General features: G+C 47.7%; 3 protein-coding genes across 7 annotated transcripts in view; 2 read left to right on the top strand and 1 right to left on the bottom strand.

Moving 5' to 3' along the window:
• Window positions 1-16,064, top strand: part of LOC117869997 (zinc finger protein 883-like) — a 929,932-nt gene that overhangs the window by 517,315 nt on the left and 396,553 nt on the right. The window lies entirely within an intron of this gene.
• The window catches only part of LOC117870029 (zinc finger protein 501-like), a 561,112-nt gene that overhangs the window by 457,256 nt on the left and 87,792 nt on the right, over window positions 1-16,064 (bottom strand). The window lies entirely within an intron of this gene.
• On the top strand, window positions 3,574-8,230 carry LOC117870059 (gastrula zinc finger protein XlCGF49.1-like). Of its 3 annotated transcripts, none has more exons than XM_034757275.1 (2): window positions 3,574-4,271; window positions 6,834-8,230. In XM_034757275.1, the coding sequence occupies exon 2, from the start codon at window positions 6,842-6,844 to the stop codon at window positions 7,580-7,582; it is 741 nt and encodes a 246-aa protein (XP_034613166.1). In that variant the 5' UTR covers window positions 3,574-4,271; window positions 6,834-6,841; the 3' UTR covers window positions 7,583-8,230. The 3 variants fall into 3 exon arrangements, with proteins under 3 accessions (XP_034613166.1, XP_034613165.1, XP_034613164.1); XM_034757274.1 differs by lacking the exon at window positions 3,574-4,271 and adding an exon at window positions 6,133-6,424; XM_034757273.1 differs by lacking the exon at window positions 3,574-4,271 and adding an exon at window positions 6,133-6,424 and having other exon boundaries at window positions 6,795-8,230.

Here is a 16,064-nt window from a genome sequence, read left to right as displayed (position 1 = left end):
TTGGTCTAGACTTTGTGGGAGGGATTCCTGGAACTTTTTGAGACCATCCCAGAGGTTAAAGTTATATCTGCCCAACAGGAACTGATGGTTTGCCACCTGAAATTGTAAGCTGATGGTAGAATAAACTTTTCTCCCAAATAGGTTGAGCGTTTTGTCCTCTTTTCTTGGGAGTTGAGGAGGTGTGACATTGTTTGTACTTCTTCAAAAAGAAGAACAGGAGTACTTGTGGCACCTTAGAGACGAACAAATTTATTAGAGCATAAGCTTTCGTGGACTACAGCCCACTTCTTCGGATGCATCCGAAGAAGTGGGCTGTAGTCCACGAAAGCTTATGCTCTAATAAATTTGTTCGTCTCTAAGGTGCCACAAGTACTCCTGTTCTTCTTTTTGAAGAAGTACAAACAATGTCACACCTCCTCAACTCCCAAGAAAAGAGGACAAAACGCTCAACCTATTTGGGAGAAAAGTTTATTCTACCATCAGCTTACAATTTCAGGTGGCAAACCATCAGTTCCTGTTGGGCAGATATAACTTTAACCTCTGGGATGGTCTCAAAAAGTTCCAGGAATCCCTCCCACAAAGTCTAGACCAAGAGTTTGCCACCCCTGGTGGAAGAGGGTACTGTGGTGGCCAGATGCTCCCTGTAGATGGCATGGGATGCCGCAGACTTAGCAGCTTGGGTGGTTGCATCAGCGGTTTTTATGCAGTTCCTGGCTCCAAATGGTGGGCTTCTCCCAGGAGATGTAGGCTTCAAGTCAAGACCTTCCCTTCGACAGGGTTGGTCTTTTCTCTGAGCAGATGGACGCCAGGTTGCATGGGTTGAAGGACTCTAGAGCTACCCTTCACTCGTTGGGCATGCACACACCACAGTCTGCTAGAAAGCACTTCCAGCCGCCAAGACTCTAGCAACCCCGTCAGGGCTCTGCAATACGAAGGAATGCTAGTTTTAGTTGTCGATGCCCTTCTTCCTCCTGCTCACCTGTGCAACCTGAACCCGCCAAACATCTAGGGGGCCAAAAGTGCTCATTTTGAGGGTGTGCCGGAAAGCGTCACCCCAGTCAGCCATCTGGATCCTTCCCGCCTTTTCCTCAACCACTTCTCTCCCTACCGTTCGACCTGGTCGCAGGTTATGTTGGACCGCTGGGTCCTGGACATAATAGCTCAGGGCTATACCCTGCAATTTTTGGCTGCCCCTCCCTCCCACTTCCCTGTCCCTTTTCAGGGACCCTTCTCATGAGAAACTCTTCATTCAGGAGGTCGAAAAGCTCCTGGACTTGGCGGCTGTGGAGGAAGTTCCTTGGGAAATATAAGGAAGAGGATTCTACTCCTGCTACTTCCTAATCCTGAAGGCCAAAGGGAGCCTAAGACCCATCACCTCAACAAGTCTCTCAAGAAGTTGAAGTTTCACATGGTCTCTCTGGCCTTCATCATCCCTTTCCTGGATCTGGGAGACTGGTATGCCACTCTCGACTTAAAGGATGCTTACTTTGATGTCTACGTATTCCTGGGACACAGGCGTTTCCTGTGTTTCATGGTAGCCGGGCACCACTTCCAGTTCACAGCACTGCCCTTTGGCCTGTCCTCCCAGAGTGTTTACCAGTGGCAGCTTACCTGACATGTTGAGGAGTCCAGATCTTCCCATATCTTGACAACTGGCTCATCAAGGGCAGGTCTCCGGAGCAGGTGCAAAGGAGCCTTGATCTGGTGTGCTCCACCTACAGTGACCTGGGCCTGCTAATAAACACAGAAAAGTCCACGTTGATGCCAGTCCAATGCATAGAATTTATTGGAGCGGTTCTCGACGACTCACGGGCTAGGGCCTGCTTTCCGGAGGTGCATTTTTGGGCCATGTTGGACCTGATTTCCCACGTAAAGAGCCACCTGCTCACCACAGCCTGCACGTACCTGCAACTTCATCTGCAGCCTCTGTAAGCATGGCTGGCCTCGGTCTATATCCCCAGCAGGCACGCCTTGGACCGAGTCGTCACGGTGCCGAGCCACATCCTCTCGTCCCTGGACTGGTGGCTGGATCCCAAGTCGGTGCTGCAAGGAGTTCCCTTCATGACCCCATCCCCGCCGCTCACCCTGGTCTTGGACATGCAAGTCCTGACAGACAATATCGCCGCAATGCATTACATCAGCAGACAGGGCGGTGCCAGGTCTTCAGCCCTTTGTTGGGAGGTGCTCAGCCTCTGAGACTTCTGTGTGCAGCATGCCATTGATCTGGTAGCCGCCCACCTGCCTGGAACCAAGAACGTCCTGGCAGATCACCTCAGCAGGACCTTCTCATCTCATCATGAACTGTCACTCCATCCGGAGGTGGAAAACCTAATCCCCCGCAGGTGGACCTGTTTGCATCCAGGCAGAACAGAAAGTGCCACGTGTTCTGTTCTCTGCAGGGAAGGGACAAAAGCTCCCTGTCAGACACCTTCTTGATTCAGTGGTCGGGAGCGCTGATATATGCCTTTGCGTCGGTGCCTTTAATCCACAAGGTCCTACTAAAGGTGATGCAAAACAAAGCAAATGTCATCCTCATAGCCCCCTCAAGACCTCGCCAACGTTGGTTTGGCAGGCTGTTGAGTCTTTCAGTGGCCACCCCGCTGCAGCTGCCTCTTTGCCATGGTTCTGGAACAGCAGATCCGGCCAATCTGCTGCATCTGTTCCTGGCAACGCTGCACCTGACAGCTTGACTTCTGCGTGGCTAAGTATAGACGAATGGCAGTGCTCCGATTGTGTCCAGCAGGTCCTGCTGGGCAGCAGGAAACCGTCCACCATGGCTACCTATGTGGCAAAGTGGAAGCGGTTCACGTGTTGGGCCTCTGATTGACACATTTGCACTGAAGAGGCCCTGCTGCAGCAGATCCTGGACCTTTGCTGCCTCTTAAGCTCCAGGGCCTGTCGCTATCTTTCTTCAGGGTACACCCGGCGGCCATTTCGTCATTCCACCCTCTGTTTCAAGGCAGGACCTGGGGATTACAGTGGATGAGAAGCTGGATATGAATCAGCAGTGTGCCCTTGTTGCCAAGAAGGCTAATGGCATATTGGGCTGCATTAGTAGGAGCATTGCCAGCAGATCAAGGGAAGTAATTATTCCCCTTTATTTGGCACTGGTGAGGCCACATCTGGAGCATTGTGTCCAGTTTTGGGCCCCCCACTACAGAAAGAATATGGACAAATTGGAGAGAGTCCAGCGGAGGGCAACAAAAATTATTAGGGTGCTGGGGCACATGACTTACGAGGAGAGGCTGAGGGAACTGGGATTGTTTAGTCTGCAGAAGAGAAGAGTGAGGGGGGATTTGATAGCAGCCTTCAACTACCTGAAGGGGGGTTCCAAAGAGGATGAAGCTTGGCTGTTCAGTGGTGGCAGATGACAGAACAAGGAGCAATGGTCTCTAGTTGCAGTGAGGGAGGTCTAGGTTGGATATTAGGAAACACTATTTCACTACGAAGGTGGTGAAGCACTGGAATGGGTTACCTAGGGAAGTGGTGGAATCTCCATCCTTAGAGGTGTTTTTAAGGCCTGGCTTGACAAAGCCCTGGCTGGGATGATTTAGCTGGTGTTGGACTAGATGACCTCCTGAATTCTCTTCCAACCCTAAAAAAAGAAAAAGGTCTTCGCCGATTCCATGATGGTGTGCAGTTCTTGAAAGGTCTGGAGCACCTCTACCCTCATGTCTGGGACCTTGCCCCCCTCGGGACATGACTCTTATGCTGTCAAGGCTCATGGGTCCCCACTTTGAACCCTTTGCTTCCTGCTTCCTCCTGCTTCTCTCCCGGAAGATCTCCTTCTTGGTCGCTATAACTTTGGCCCATAGGGTGTCCGACACCAGGACACTCTCATCAGAGCCGCCTTATATGGTCTTCTATAAGTACAAAGTCCAGCTGCGTCTGCACCCAGCTTTTCTGCCCAAGCTAGTCTCTCAGTTTCATACTGGTCAAGACATATATTTACTGGTCTTTTGTCCAAAGCCTCATGGAATGGATGAGGAATGCAGGCTGCTTATCCTGGATGTCAGAGGGCTGCTGGCCTTCTACATGGATAGAACAAAGCTGTTCTGAACATCAACGCAATTGTTCATTTCTATCACAGATGAAGGGTTGCCCAGTGTCTGCCTGGAGAATCTCATCATGGCCTGTATCCACTACTCTTATGAACTGGCGAAGGTGCCCCTGCCCGCTAGCATGATGGGTCATTCCACTAGGGCGCCGGCATCATCATCAGCCTTCTTGGTGCAGGTGCCGATCCTAAAAATCTGTCTGGCTACAACCTGGTGAGATAATGCGATGTTTATTGGAGTTAGTTTCCAAGCAAGCATATTCCAAAGCCCTTCACACCAGTTGGGCTTATCTCTATATGCCGATAGAGTCTGTTCCCCAGTGTTCCCTTCCCAGTTCTGACGCTGCAGAGTGTTTACCCTGTAACCCTCTTCCCAACTCTGATGCCGCAGAGCCTTGCCTGTGTCCCAGTTCCCCGTTCCCCCCCTTAACAAACATGATTCCAATCTCCCTTCCCATTCCTGTTTGACCCCAGTTTATATAGCAATATTCTCAGCTATACCCTAACCAATCATTTTACTGAAATTTAACTAGCCAATCCTAGCATATTGTAACATAATTCCTTAACGAATTCTATCCCATTACCCTAATTAACTTACAGCTAGCAAAATTAATTATAAAGCAGACAGAAACAATTAGAGAACCAGACAGATTAACAATAGAAAAGGGGGGGGAGCATAAAGATAAAACAATTCAGAAATGAGGGTTTCACAACCACAATCATTGATAAGTGATTTCTTGCCAGACAGGATGCTATCAGACTAAGTTTTCTATTACATCTTCTAGGCTCTTTCCTTTCTCTGGAGCTGATAGGAACCCTAACCTATTACATCAAATACTCAAATTTATAAGAAAAGATATATCTATGCAAATAAGCAGATTAAACCTGAGGGCTACAACAGGATGCTATCAAACTAAGTTTTCTTTAACCATCTTAAGGTCTGTTTCTTTATCCGGTGGTGATGGGCACTATCCGGACAGGATCGTCTTCCTAACAGCCCAATAGCACCTTATTTCAGTGTGGCTGGTTTGGGAGGTGAGGACGTGACCGTTCGCTTCCCAGCTTATGGCTGCCCCTGCTGCTTAGCCAAAGGCCTTAGCCTAAGAACAAGGCCTCAGACTCTCCTAGTGAGACAAGGCCCAGACACAGGCAGACTGTGATTTTGATTCTTTGTTTTTATACCCCTGTAAATAGCTACGTGATAAAAATACATCTAAGTTCTTAAAGTATAGGCTTTATGGACAGGCCTGAATATCTCTATTCTAACAGTAGGTTCTACCCCTTCCCCCATTCTCTGTCTGCCTTGTCTATTTAGATTGTTAATTCTACAGGGCATGGGCCATCTACTATTTTGGGTTTGTACTTTGCCTAGCACAATGGGGACCCACTGTTGGTCCTTAGGCACTAAGGTAATTAATATGATTTACAATAACAACAACTCTCCTGCCACTTTGAGCCAAGGAAGCGGGTCTTGGGATGTGTGACAAAGTTCCTCCTCTATCTTGGTGGGTCCTGCGCTTATTGGTGGATTTTCTTGCCTCAGGCATTCACCATGTGGGTTGGGCAACAGCCCAGAGACCTTTCCCTCTGGAAGAACCCACAGTCCAGGTCAATTGGGAGGTTTGGGGGGAACCCGGGCCTGCCCTCTACTCCGGGTTCCAGCCCAGGGCCCTGTGGACTGCAGCTGTCTATAGTGCCTCCTGTAACAGCTGCATGACAGCTACAACTCCCTGGGCTACTTCCCCATGGCCTCCTCCAAACACCTTCCTTATTCTCATCACAGGACCTTACTCCTGGCATCTGATAACACTTGTGCTCCTCAGTCCTCCAGCAGCACACCCCCTCACTCTCAGCTCCTTGCACCTCTTGCTCCCAGCTCCTCACACTCACACCACAAACTGAAGTGAGCTCCTTTTTAAAACCCAGGTGCCCTGATTAGCCTGCCTTAATTGATTCTAGAAGCTTCTTCTTAATTGGCTCCAGGTGTCCTAATTAGCCTGCCTGCCTTAACTGGTTCTAGCAGGTTCCTGATTACTCTAGTGCAGCCCCTGCTCTGGTCACTCAGAGAACAGAAAACTACTCATCCAGTGACCAGTATATTTGCCCTCTACCAGACTCCTGTACCCCACTGGTCTGGGTCTGTCACAGATGTTACTGCTTAAAAATGAGCTGGGATTAAAACCATGGAATATTCTTTGTGACAAGTATCCCACAAATTCCACTGACCTCCCTTGTTTTCTTTGCCTGGAGTAGAGTTTCCAGTTTCCAAACCTAATGTGATCTCGCAGCTGGAATGAGGGGAAGAACCGTGGGTCCCAGACCTCCAGGGCTCTGAGAAAGAAGTGCTCCCGAGAACTGCCTGCACAAGTAGGGAATTGGTTAAACCAACTCAAAAACTATCCATGAATACAGGAAACATTTGGGATGCCCTACAAAGACCTTGTGAGCTCTCCAAGTTCAGGATTGTTCCCTGCAGATGTGGAATCATTAGGCAGATGTCACTCATGGCTTCCCACCTATCCTGACTGACAACTGGCAGCAGCTCCTTCCCCATCTCGCTTTCCCCTGAGAGTTCTGGTAAAACGCAGACCCAGAACTGATCCCTTCCTCTCTCTCCTCTGGGGAAGGGTTTGGGGAAAATCAGCTCCTGATAGGTTTGATTTCTCCTGCACATATTTTGGTTTCTTCATCCCTTTTTCCATTCTTCTCTCTGAGATTTCCTTTCTCTCCGGTACAGGCAGTGACCTATGTCTGGATTCTCTCTGTCTCCCATCAGGTGTTGGGATGGTGGGTGAGAATGAGGAGGAGAAACCCCAGCAGGAAGATGCTGAGCAAGTAGAACCACATGGAACATTATCAGGAAGATCCAAAGGGAATGTTTCCGGGAGTTGTGGATTCCTAGAAAAATCAAAAGCCTGTGAGACTCAGCAGAGGCCAGAGGAAAACTTCAGTAGCCACTCAGACCTTATTACACATGAGAGAATCAACTTGGAAGAGACACGCTACACATGCCATGAGTGTGGGAAAAGCTTCAATGGGAGCTCTCACCTTCTCAGACATCAGGGAATCCACAGAGGAGAGAGACCCTACACATGTTCTGAGTGCGGTAATAGCTTCAATCAGAACTATACCCTCATCAGACATTGGAGAACCCACACTGGAGAGAAACCCTACACGTGCTCTGAGTGTGGGAAAAGCTTCAATCAGAGCTCAAACCTTATCAGACATAGGAAAATCCACACAGGTGAGAAACCTTATGAATGCTCTGAGTGTGGGAAACACTTCATTCATAGTTCAGCCCTCATCTCACATCAGAAAATCCACACAGGAGAGACACCCTACATATGCTCTGAGTGTGGGAAAAGCTTCAATAATAGCTCTGACCTCATCACACATCGTAGAATCCACACAGGAGAGAAACCCTACACGTGCTCTGAGTGCGGGAAAAGCTTCAATCAGAGCTCAATCCTTACTAGACATCAGAAAATTCACATGAGAGAGAACTGTAATAAATGCCTTGACTAGAGCTGGCCAAAGATTTTTCTTTAAAAAAAATCAGATTTGCTGATTCCCACAGAGCGATCTTTGTACCATCTTCACTGTGGTCTCTCAGCTCCCCCAGATGAGTTGCCTGCTTCTGCCTTTTTCAGCTCACCCTCCTTTGGGGTCAGTCCTGTGATCTATTCTATCAATTCCTTTCCGTTCGAATCAAAGGAGTGTGTGTCGCTCCAGCCAGGAATGTTCATCAGCTCCAGGTGGGAGACAGAGATTTGATCCCAACAAGCTGCACTGAGGCAAAAATTACCTGTGCCTGACATCCACTAGGACTGTACATGGCGTTGGCTGCTCAAGTTAGTGATCTTGATGTAAAAAGACAATTATAGTTGTAGTGCAGATGCAGCCCAGATGTGTAAGAGGCTGATTCTGTGATAACTTTCAGTTTTACAATATGATTCAGGTTTTCTTCTAGTTCTCTCCCTGCCCCCTCCTACTGTATCAGAAATGGTGGCTAATCCTGAAATTAAAACCTCACTCCAAAGGAATTAGAGCGGGGGAATATGTGGGAGAAATAGCATGTAAGAGAATAGAGACCCAGAACGAACTGTAATTATTTCTATTTCTGTTAAGAGAAAAATTACTTGAGACAAGATGTGTAACCTTTTACCCATCCCCTACACTGCTGGTGTGTTTTTGTTTGTTTGTTTAAACAGTCTCTCCTCCAGTGGTTGCTTTTTAATAAAAGAATAGTTTTGGTTTGAAAGCAATCTTCATTCCATTAATTGAAAGCAAACAGAGCCCTGCAAAGCAACAGGCAATTTTCTTGAGCCTTCATAGTGCATCATCTGCACCAATCACAATCACCTCCTAGCATTACAAGCACTGCCCTGCTGTACATAGCAACAAATATTAGTGGCTTTCAGCTTCAGATTACTGCCTCAAGGTATCCCTGATCCTTATGGCTCCGCGCTCCACTCCTCTAACAGCCCCGGTCTCTGGCTGTTCAAATTCAGCCTCCAGGTGCTAAGCCTCAGTGGTCCAGCCCTGAGTGAAGCTTTCACCCTTCCTTTCACAAATAAATGTCCAAAGCACACTCAACAGTCATTCTGCACTTGCTCAGTCTGTTGTTGAACCGCTCCTTGCTGCTGTCAAGATGCCCCATGTATGGCTTCATAAGCCACGGCACTAAGGGGTAGGCAGGGGGTCTCAGGATCACAATGGGCATTTTGACTTCCCCTATGGTGATCTTCTGGTCCAGGAAGAAAGTCTCTGCTTCCAGCTTCTTGAACAGGCCCGTGTTCTGAAAGATGCACCTTACCGTGCCAGCCTGCGTTAATGTCTGTGAAATGCCCACGGTGATCCACAAGTGCCTGGAGAACCATAGAGTTGTACCCTTCTGATTAATGTACGCTGTGACTAGGTGTCTGATGCCAGAATTGGAATATGTGTGCCATCTATCGCCCCTCCGCAGTTAGGGAAGCCCATTTGTGCAAAGCCATCCACAATGTCACACCCATTACCCAGAGTCTGTCTTTCGGAGCAGCATGCAATTAATCGCCTTGCACACTTTTATCAACACATGTCCAATGGTCAACTTTCCCACCTCAAACTGATTAGTGACCGATTGGTAACAGTCTGGAGTAGCCAGCTTCCACAGTGCAATTGCCACGCACTTCTCCAATAACCAGGCAGCTCTCATTCTCGTATCCTTGCTCTGCAGGGTTGGGGCGAGCTCATCACAGAGTCCCATGAATGTGGCTTTCCTCATGCGAAAGCCCTGCAGCCACTGCTCGTCATCCAAGATGTGCATGACGATGTGATCCCACCACTCAATGGTTGGTTCCCGAGCCCAAAAGCGGCGTTCTACTGTGGTCAGCACCTCCCTGAATGCCACAAGTAACCTTGTGTCATACCTACTACGCGTGGTGTGATCAATGTTGCACTTTACTTGCCTTTGTAGTTTAAGGAATAACTCCACTGCCACTCGTGATGTGTTAATAAGAGCCAGCAGCATATTGGTCAACAGTGCGGGATCCATTCCTGCTGCCTGTACCACAAGTGTGAACACGCTATTGCACAGGCAGCTGACAGTGTGAACACACAATAGCTCTCTGAGCGGCACTGTAAATCCCGGCACTGTAACTCTGCCCGTGTAGACATAGCCTCAGAGAGACTGACTGCCAGGATCCCAGGACTGATCCCCTCTGGGGAATGAAGCACAAAGTCTAAGGCTATGCAGCCTTCAGAAGTCTCCCTGTACCTGAAAAGCCCAAAGTGCTGGAGCATCTATACCATTACCTGGTTCCTAAACTGCAGCTACAGTTCCTACTCCAGGTGAATCCAAAGACCGAGAGGTGCAGAGATCCAACCCCTTATAATCTTAGAAATGTTTTGTTCCTTTTTCTATTTTTTGTCCCTGTTTCTTTTTATGAACTTCGAGACCTCCCAGCCTTTCTATTAGATTGGGGTGTAACAGTGCGGCTCAGTGGGGGTGAGTGTGTGAACACCTCTGAAATCTACAAAGGGAAGATGCTAGGAAGAATAATTCCCCAAATCTTAATAGCCGTAAAACTCTGCCCTATGAAATGACTTAATTCATGCTCCTCACCCCTCCTGCACCCCCAGCCCCTGTGCCAGCCAGGAGCCTGCACCCAGCACCCAGCACCCAAAAGCCCTTTCAGAACCTACACCCCTCACCCCCTCCTACACCCTACCGTTCCCAAACACCCTCCCAGAGCCTGCACCCCAGCCCAGAGTCTGCACCAAAATCTGTCCCAAAGCATATACCCCTCATCCCCTCCTGTACCCCCACCCCCGTCCGAGCCCAGAGCCTGCACCCAGCACCCAAACTCCATTGCAGAGCCTGCACCCCAGACCCCCTCCCCCACCCAAACTCCCTCCCAGAGCCCACCCTCTCACCCCTTCTGCACCCAAACTCCCTCCCAGTGCCTGCACCTTGCACCCCAATCTCCTGCCCTAGCCCAGGGTGTGCAACCCAGACCTCCTCCCCCCACCAAAGTCCCTCCCAGAGCCTTAGGTGGGGGTGGAGTTTGGGGGGGGGCAGGCTCTGGGCACCACCAAAATTTCTACAAACCTGCCACCCCCGTTGTCTACTGCACTCCTTGGTTCTCTCCAGCTGCTTCCTCTCTAGAGACTTTTTTTCTATCCCATCTCTTCTCTTCTCTCTTTCCGTGCTCCCCTTTGTTTTCTATGGGACCTGGCCCCATAGATCTATGTTGTGCAATATCCTATTTAACTTTCCAAATCAGCTGGGGCCTGGAGAATATTCCCAGGTGGTGGTCCCCTATGTAGATTGCAGTGATCTCTGGTGTGTCCTCACAGGGAACCAGTTCAAAAAAGAGCCAAGAGCTGGTCCCAGTGCATCCCCCATCTGCTGTGCGGAGAGAAAATTGCCTCCAGGCCAAGGTCCAGCTGCAAACCCCTGTCTGAATTACAGGCTGTCTTGGAAGCCCTCTGCACAATGCTGTGTCCACAAATTCATATCCCCAGCCACAGGTGTACTTCATATAATCTAAGTAAGAGACATGGGGAAGGAAGGAAACAGAGTTAAAACCTGTGATGCATATGGCCCCCCACATGCATTGGCCTCCCCTCAGGCAGGGAAAATAAGAACATAAGAACGGCCGTACTGGGTCAGACCAAAGGTCCATCTAGCCCAGTATCCTGTCTACTGACAGTGGCCAATGCCAGGTGCCCCAGAGGGAGTGGACCAACAGGCAATGATCAAGTGATCTTTCTCCTGCCATCCATCTCCATCCTCTGACAAACAGAGGCTAGGGACACCATTCCTTACCCATCCTGGCTAATAGCCATTAATGGACTTAATTACCATGAATTTATCCAGTTCTCCTTTAAATGCTGTTATAGTCCTAGCCTTCACAACCTCCTCAGGTAAGGAGTTCCACAAGTTGACTGTGCACTGCATGAAGAAGAACTTCCTTATATTTGTTTTAAACCTGCTGCCTATTAATTTCATTTGGTGACCCCTAGTTCTTGTATTATGGGAATAAGTAAATAACTTTTCCTTATCCACTTTCTCCACATCACTAATGATTTTATATACTTCTATCATATCCCCCCTTAGTCTCCTCTTTTCCAAGCTGAAGAGTCCTAGCCTCTTTAATCTCTCCTCATATGGGACCCGTCCCAAACCCCTAATCATTTTAGTTGCCCTTTTCTGAACCTTTTCTAATGCCAGTATATCTTTTTTTAGATGAGGAGACCACATCTGTACGCAGTATTCGAGATGAGGGCGTACCATCGATTTATATAAGGGCAATAATATATTCTCAGTCTTATTCTCTATCCCCTTTTTAATGATCCCTAACATCCTGTTTGCTTTTTTGATCGTCTCTGCACGCTGCGCGGACATCTTCAGAGAACTATCCAAGATGACTCCAAGATCTTTTTCCTGACTTGTTTTAGCTAAATTACCCCCATCATATTGTATGTATAGTTGGGGTTATTTTTTCCAATGTGCATTACTTTACATTTATCCACATTAAATTTCATTTGCCATTTTGTTGCTCAATCACTTAGTTTTGTGAGATCCTTTTGAAGTTCATCACAGTCTGCTTTGGTCTTAACTATCTTGAGCAGTTTAGTATCATCTGCAAACTTTGCCACCTCACTGTTTACCCCTTTCTCCAGATCATTTATGAATAAGTTGAATAGGATTGGTCTGAGGACTGACCATTGGGGAACACCACTATTTACCCCTCTCCATTCTGAGAATTTACCATTAATTCCTACCCTTTGTTCCCGGTCTTTTAACCAGTTCTCAATCCATGAAAGGACCTTTCCTTTTATCCCATGACAACTTACTTTACTTAAGAGCCTTTGGTGAGGGACCTTGTCAAAGGCTTTCTGGAAATCTAAGTACACTATGTCCACTGGATCCCCCTGTCCACATGTTTGTTGACCCCTTCAAAGAACTCTAATAGATTCATAAGACACGATTTCCCTTTACAGAAACCATGTTGACTATTGATCAACAGTTTATGTTTTTCTATGTGTCTGACAATTTTATTCTTAACTATTGTTTTGACTAATTTGCCCGGTACCGATGTTAGACTTACCGGTCTGTAATTGCCGGGATCACCTCTAGAGCCCTTTTAAAATATTGGTGTTATATTAGCTAACTTCCAGTCATTGGGTACAGAAGACGGTTTAAAGGACAGGTTACGAACCTTAGTTAATAGTTCCACAACTTCACATTTGAGTTCTTTCAGAACTCTTGGGTGAATGCCATCTGGTCCCAGTGACTTGTTAATGTTAAGTTTATCAATTAATTCCAAAACCTCCTCTAGTGACACTTCAATCTGTGACAGTTCTTCAGATTTGTCACCTACAAAAGCCGGCTCAGGTTTGGGAATCTCCCTAACATCCTCAGCCGTGAAGACTGAAGCAAAGAATCCATTTAGTTTCTCTGCAATGACTTTATCGTCTTTAAGCGCTCCTTTTGTATCTCGATCATCAAGGGGCCCCACTGGTTGTTTAGCAGGCTTCCTGCTTCTGATATACTTAAAAACATTTTGTTATTGCCTTTGGAGTTTTTGGCTAGCCGTTCTTCGAACGCCTCTTTGGCTTTTCTTATTACATTCTTGCACTTAATCTGGCAGTGTTTATGCTCCTTTCTATTTGCCTCACTAGGATTTGACTTCCACTTTTTAAAGGAAGTCTTTTTATCTCTCACTGCTTCCTTTACATGGTTGTTAAGCCATGGTGGCTCTTTTTTAGTTCTTTTACTGTGTTTCTTAATTTGGGGTGTACATTGAAGTTGGGCCTCTATTATCTATTGTCTTTAAAAAGCGCCCATGCAGCTTGCAGAGATTTCACTTTAGTCACTGTACTTTTTAACTTCTGTTTAACCAACCCCCTCATTTTTGCATAGTTCCCCCTTTTGACATTAAATGCCACAGTGTTGGGCTGTTGAGATGTTCTTCCCACCACAGGGATGTTGAATGCTATTGTATTATGGTCACTATTTCCAAGTGGTCCTGTTATAGTTACCTCTTGGACCGGCTCCTGCGCTCCACTCAGGACTAAATCTAGAGTTGCCTCTCCCCTTGTGGGTTCCAGTACCAGCTGCTCCATGGAGCAGTCATTTAAAGTATTGAAAAATTTTATTTCTGCATTTCGTCCTGAAGTGAAATGTTCCCAGTGAATATGGGGATAATTGAAATCCCCCACTGTTATTGGGTTCTTAATTTTGATAGCCTCTCTAATTTCCCTTAGCATTTCATCATCACTATCACTGTCCTGGTCAGGTCGTCTATAATAGATCCCTAATGTTATATTCTTATTAGAGCATGAAATTTCTATCCATAGAGATTCTATGGAACATGTGGATTCACTTAAGATTTTTACTTTATTTGATTCTACATTTTCTTTCACATATAGTGCCACTCCCCCCCCTGCACGACCTGTTCTGTCCTTCTGATATATTTTGTACCCCGGAATGATTGTGTCCCATTGATTGCTCTCAGTCCACCAGGTTTCTGTTATGCCTATTATATCAATATCCTCCTTTATCACGAGGCACTCTAGTTCACTGATTTTATTATTTAGACTTCTAGCATTTGTGTACAAGCACTTTAAAAACTTGTCACTGTTTATTTGCCTGCCCTTTTCTGATATATCTGATTCTTTATGTGAATGTTTATCATCTGATCTGGCCCTTACATTATCCTCCTCCATCCTCTGCTCCTGACTATAATCTGGAGATTCTCTATCATTAGACTCTCCCTAAGAGAAGTCTCCGTCCGATCCACACACTCCTCTGCAGCAGTCGGCTTTCCCCCATCTCCTAGTTTAAAAACTGCTCTACAACCTTTTTAATGATTAGTGCCAGCAGTCTGGTTCCACTTTGGTTTAGGTTGAGCCCATCTCTCCTGTATAGGCTCCCTCCATCCCAAAAGTTTCCCCAGTTCCTAATAAATGTACCCCCCCTCCTCTTTATACCATCGTCTCATCCACGCATTGAGACTCTGAAGCTCTGCCTGCCTACCTGGCCCTGTGCGTGAAACTGGGAGCATTTCTGAGAATGCCACCATAGAGGTCCTGGATTTCAGTCTCTTCCCTATCAGCCTAAATTTCCCCTCCAGGACATCTCTCCTACCCTTCCCTATGTCATTGGTACCTACATGTACCACGACCACCGGCTCCTCCCCAGCACTACACATAAGTCTGTCTAGATGCCTCGAGAGATCCGCAACCTTCGCACCAGGCAGGCAAGTCACCATGCGGTTCTCCAGGTTACCACAAACCCAGCTATCTACGTTTCTAATGATCGAATCTCCCATTACTAACACTTGCCTTTTCCTAGCAACTGGAGTTCCCTCCCTCGGAGAGGCAACCTCAGTGCGAGAGGTAACCCCAGCACCATCTGGAAGGAGGGTCCCAACTATGGGAAGGTTTCCCTCTGCTCCCGTTGACTGCTCTGCTTCCCTGGGCCTTTCATCCTCAACAGCGCAGAGGCTGTCTGACCGGAGGTGGGACAATTCTATAGTGTCCCGGAAAGCCTCATCAACATACCTCTCTGCCTCCCTTAGCCCCTCCAGTTCCACCACCCTGGCCTCCAAAGTCCGTACGTGATCTCTGAGGGCCAGGAGCTCCTTGCACCGAATGCACACATACGCCACCCGCCCACGGGGCAGGTAATCATACATGTTGCACTCAGTGCAATAAACTGGATAGCCCCCACTCTGCAGCTGGGCTTCTGCCTGCATTGTCTCCTAGTTAATGAAAGGGTTGTTTAAGCAAAAGGTTTTGAATGAAGTTTGGTTTATAGGGTTTAAGGGGAATAAAGGGACCCCCGCTCCCTTCCCACTCCCCTTCCAAACTCCCTTGCGAAACTCCCTGTTAGCAGCCCCTGTTTGCAAAAGCTCCCTGGTCGCTTGTGCGCTGCTTTATAAAGCCCTGGCCTATGTGAATGCCCCGCCCACTGATTAAGGCTCAGCCACTTACCAGAGGCTTCTAGCTTTCAGACCTTCCTTTGAAGCTCACAGCTTCCAACTGCCAGCCACAGCACACGGTCCTTCAAACAAACAAACAGACTGACAAACACAAGCTCAGCACACAGCAAGTAACCCCCAAACACAAACAAACACACACTATAGACAGTCACTTACCCCAAGGGTGCTGTATTGCTCCTCCTTCACCTGGAGAACTCCCTTGTGAAACTCCCTGTTAGCAGCCCCTGGTCGCAAAAAAAAAACAAAAAAAAAAACGTATAACCCCTTGTGCCTAGGGTTACCATACGTCCTCCTTTTCCCGGACATGTCCGGCTTTTCGGCACTCAAACCCCCGTCCAGTGGGAATTGCCAAAAAGCTGAACATGTCCGGGAAAATGGCGGCTCTGCTCCTCCCCTGACTCTTCGGCTCTGTTTAAGAGCCGAGCTGCCCGAGCGCTATGGGCTTCAGGCAGCCCCCTTGCCTCCAGACCCCAGCCGCCAGCCGGGCACTTCCCCTCCCGGGCTCCGGCGGC

The sequence above is a fragment of the Trachemys scripta genome, chromosome 25, assembly GCF_013100865.1.
Source record: "Trachemys scripta elegans isolate TJP31775 chromosome 25, CAS_Tse_1.0, whole genome shotgun sequence".
Classification (NCBI taxonomy): domain Eukaryota; kingdom Metazoa; phylum Chordata; order Testudines; family Emydidae; genus Trachemys; species Trachemys scripta.
The sequence above is the reverse complement of the archived record's forward strand: the minus strand, read 5'-3'. Positions and strand labels throughout refer to the sequence as shown.

Coding starts and splice junctions, on each gene's coding strand:
- LOC117870059 (XM_034757275.1), top strand. CDS start 6,842: ATGGTGGGTGAGAATGAGGAGGAGAAACCCCAGCAGGAAGATGCTGAG.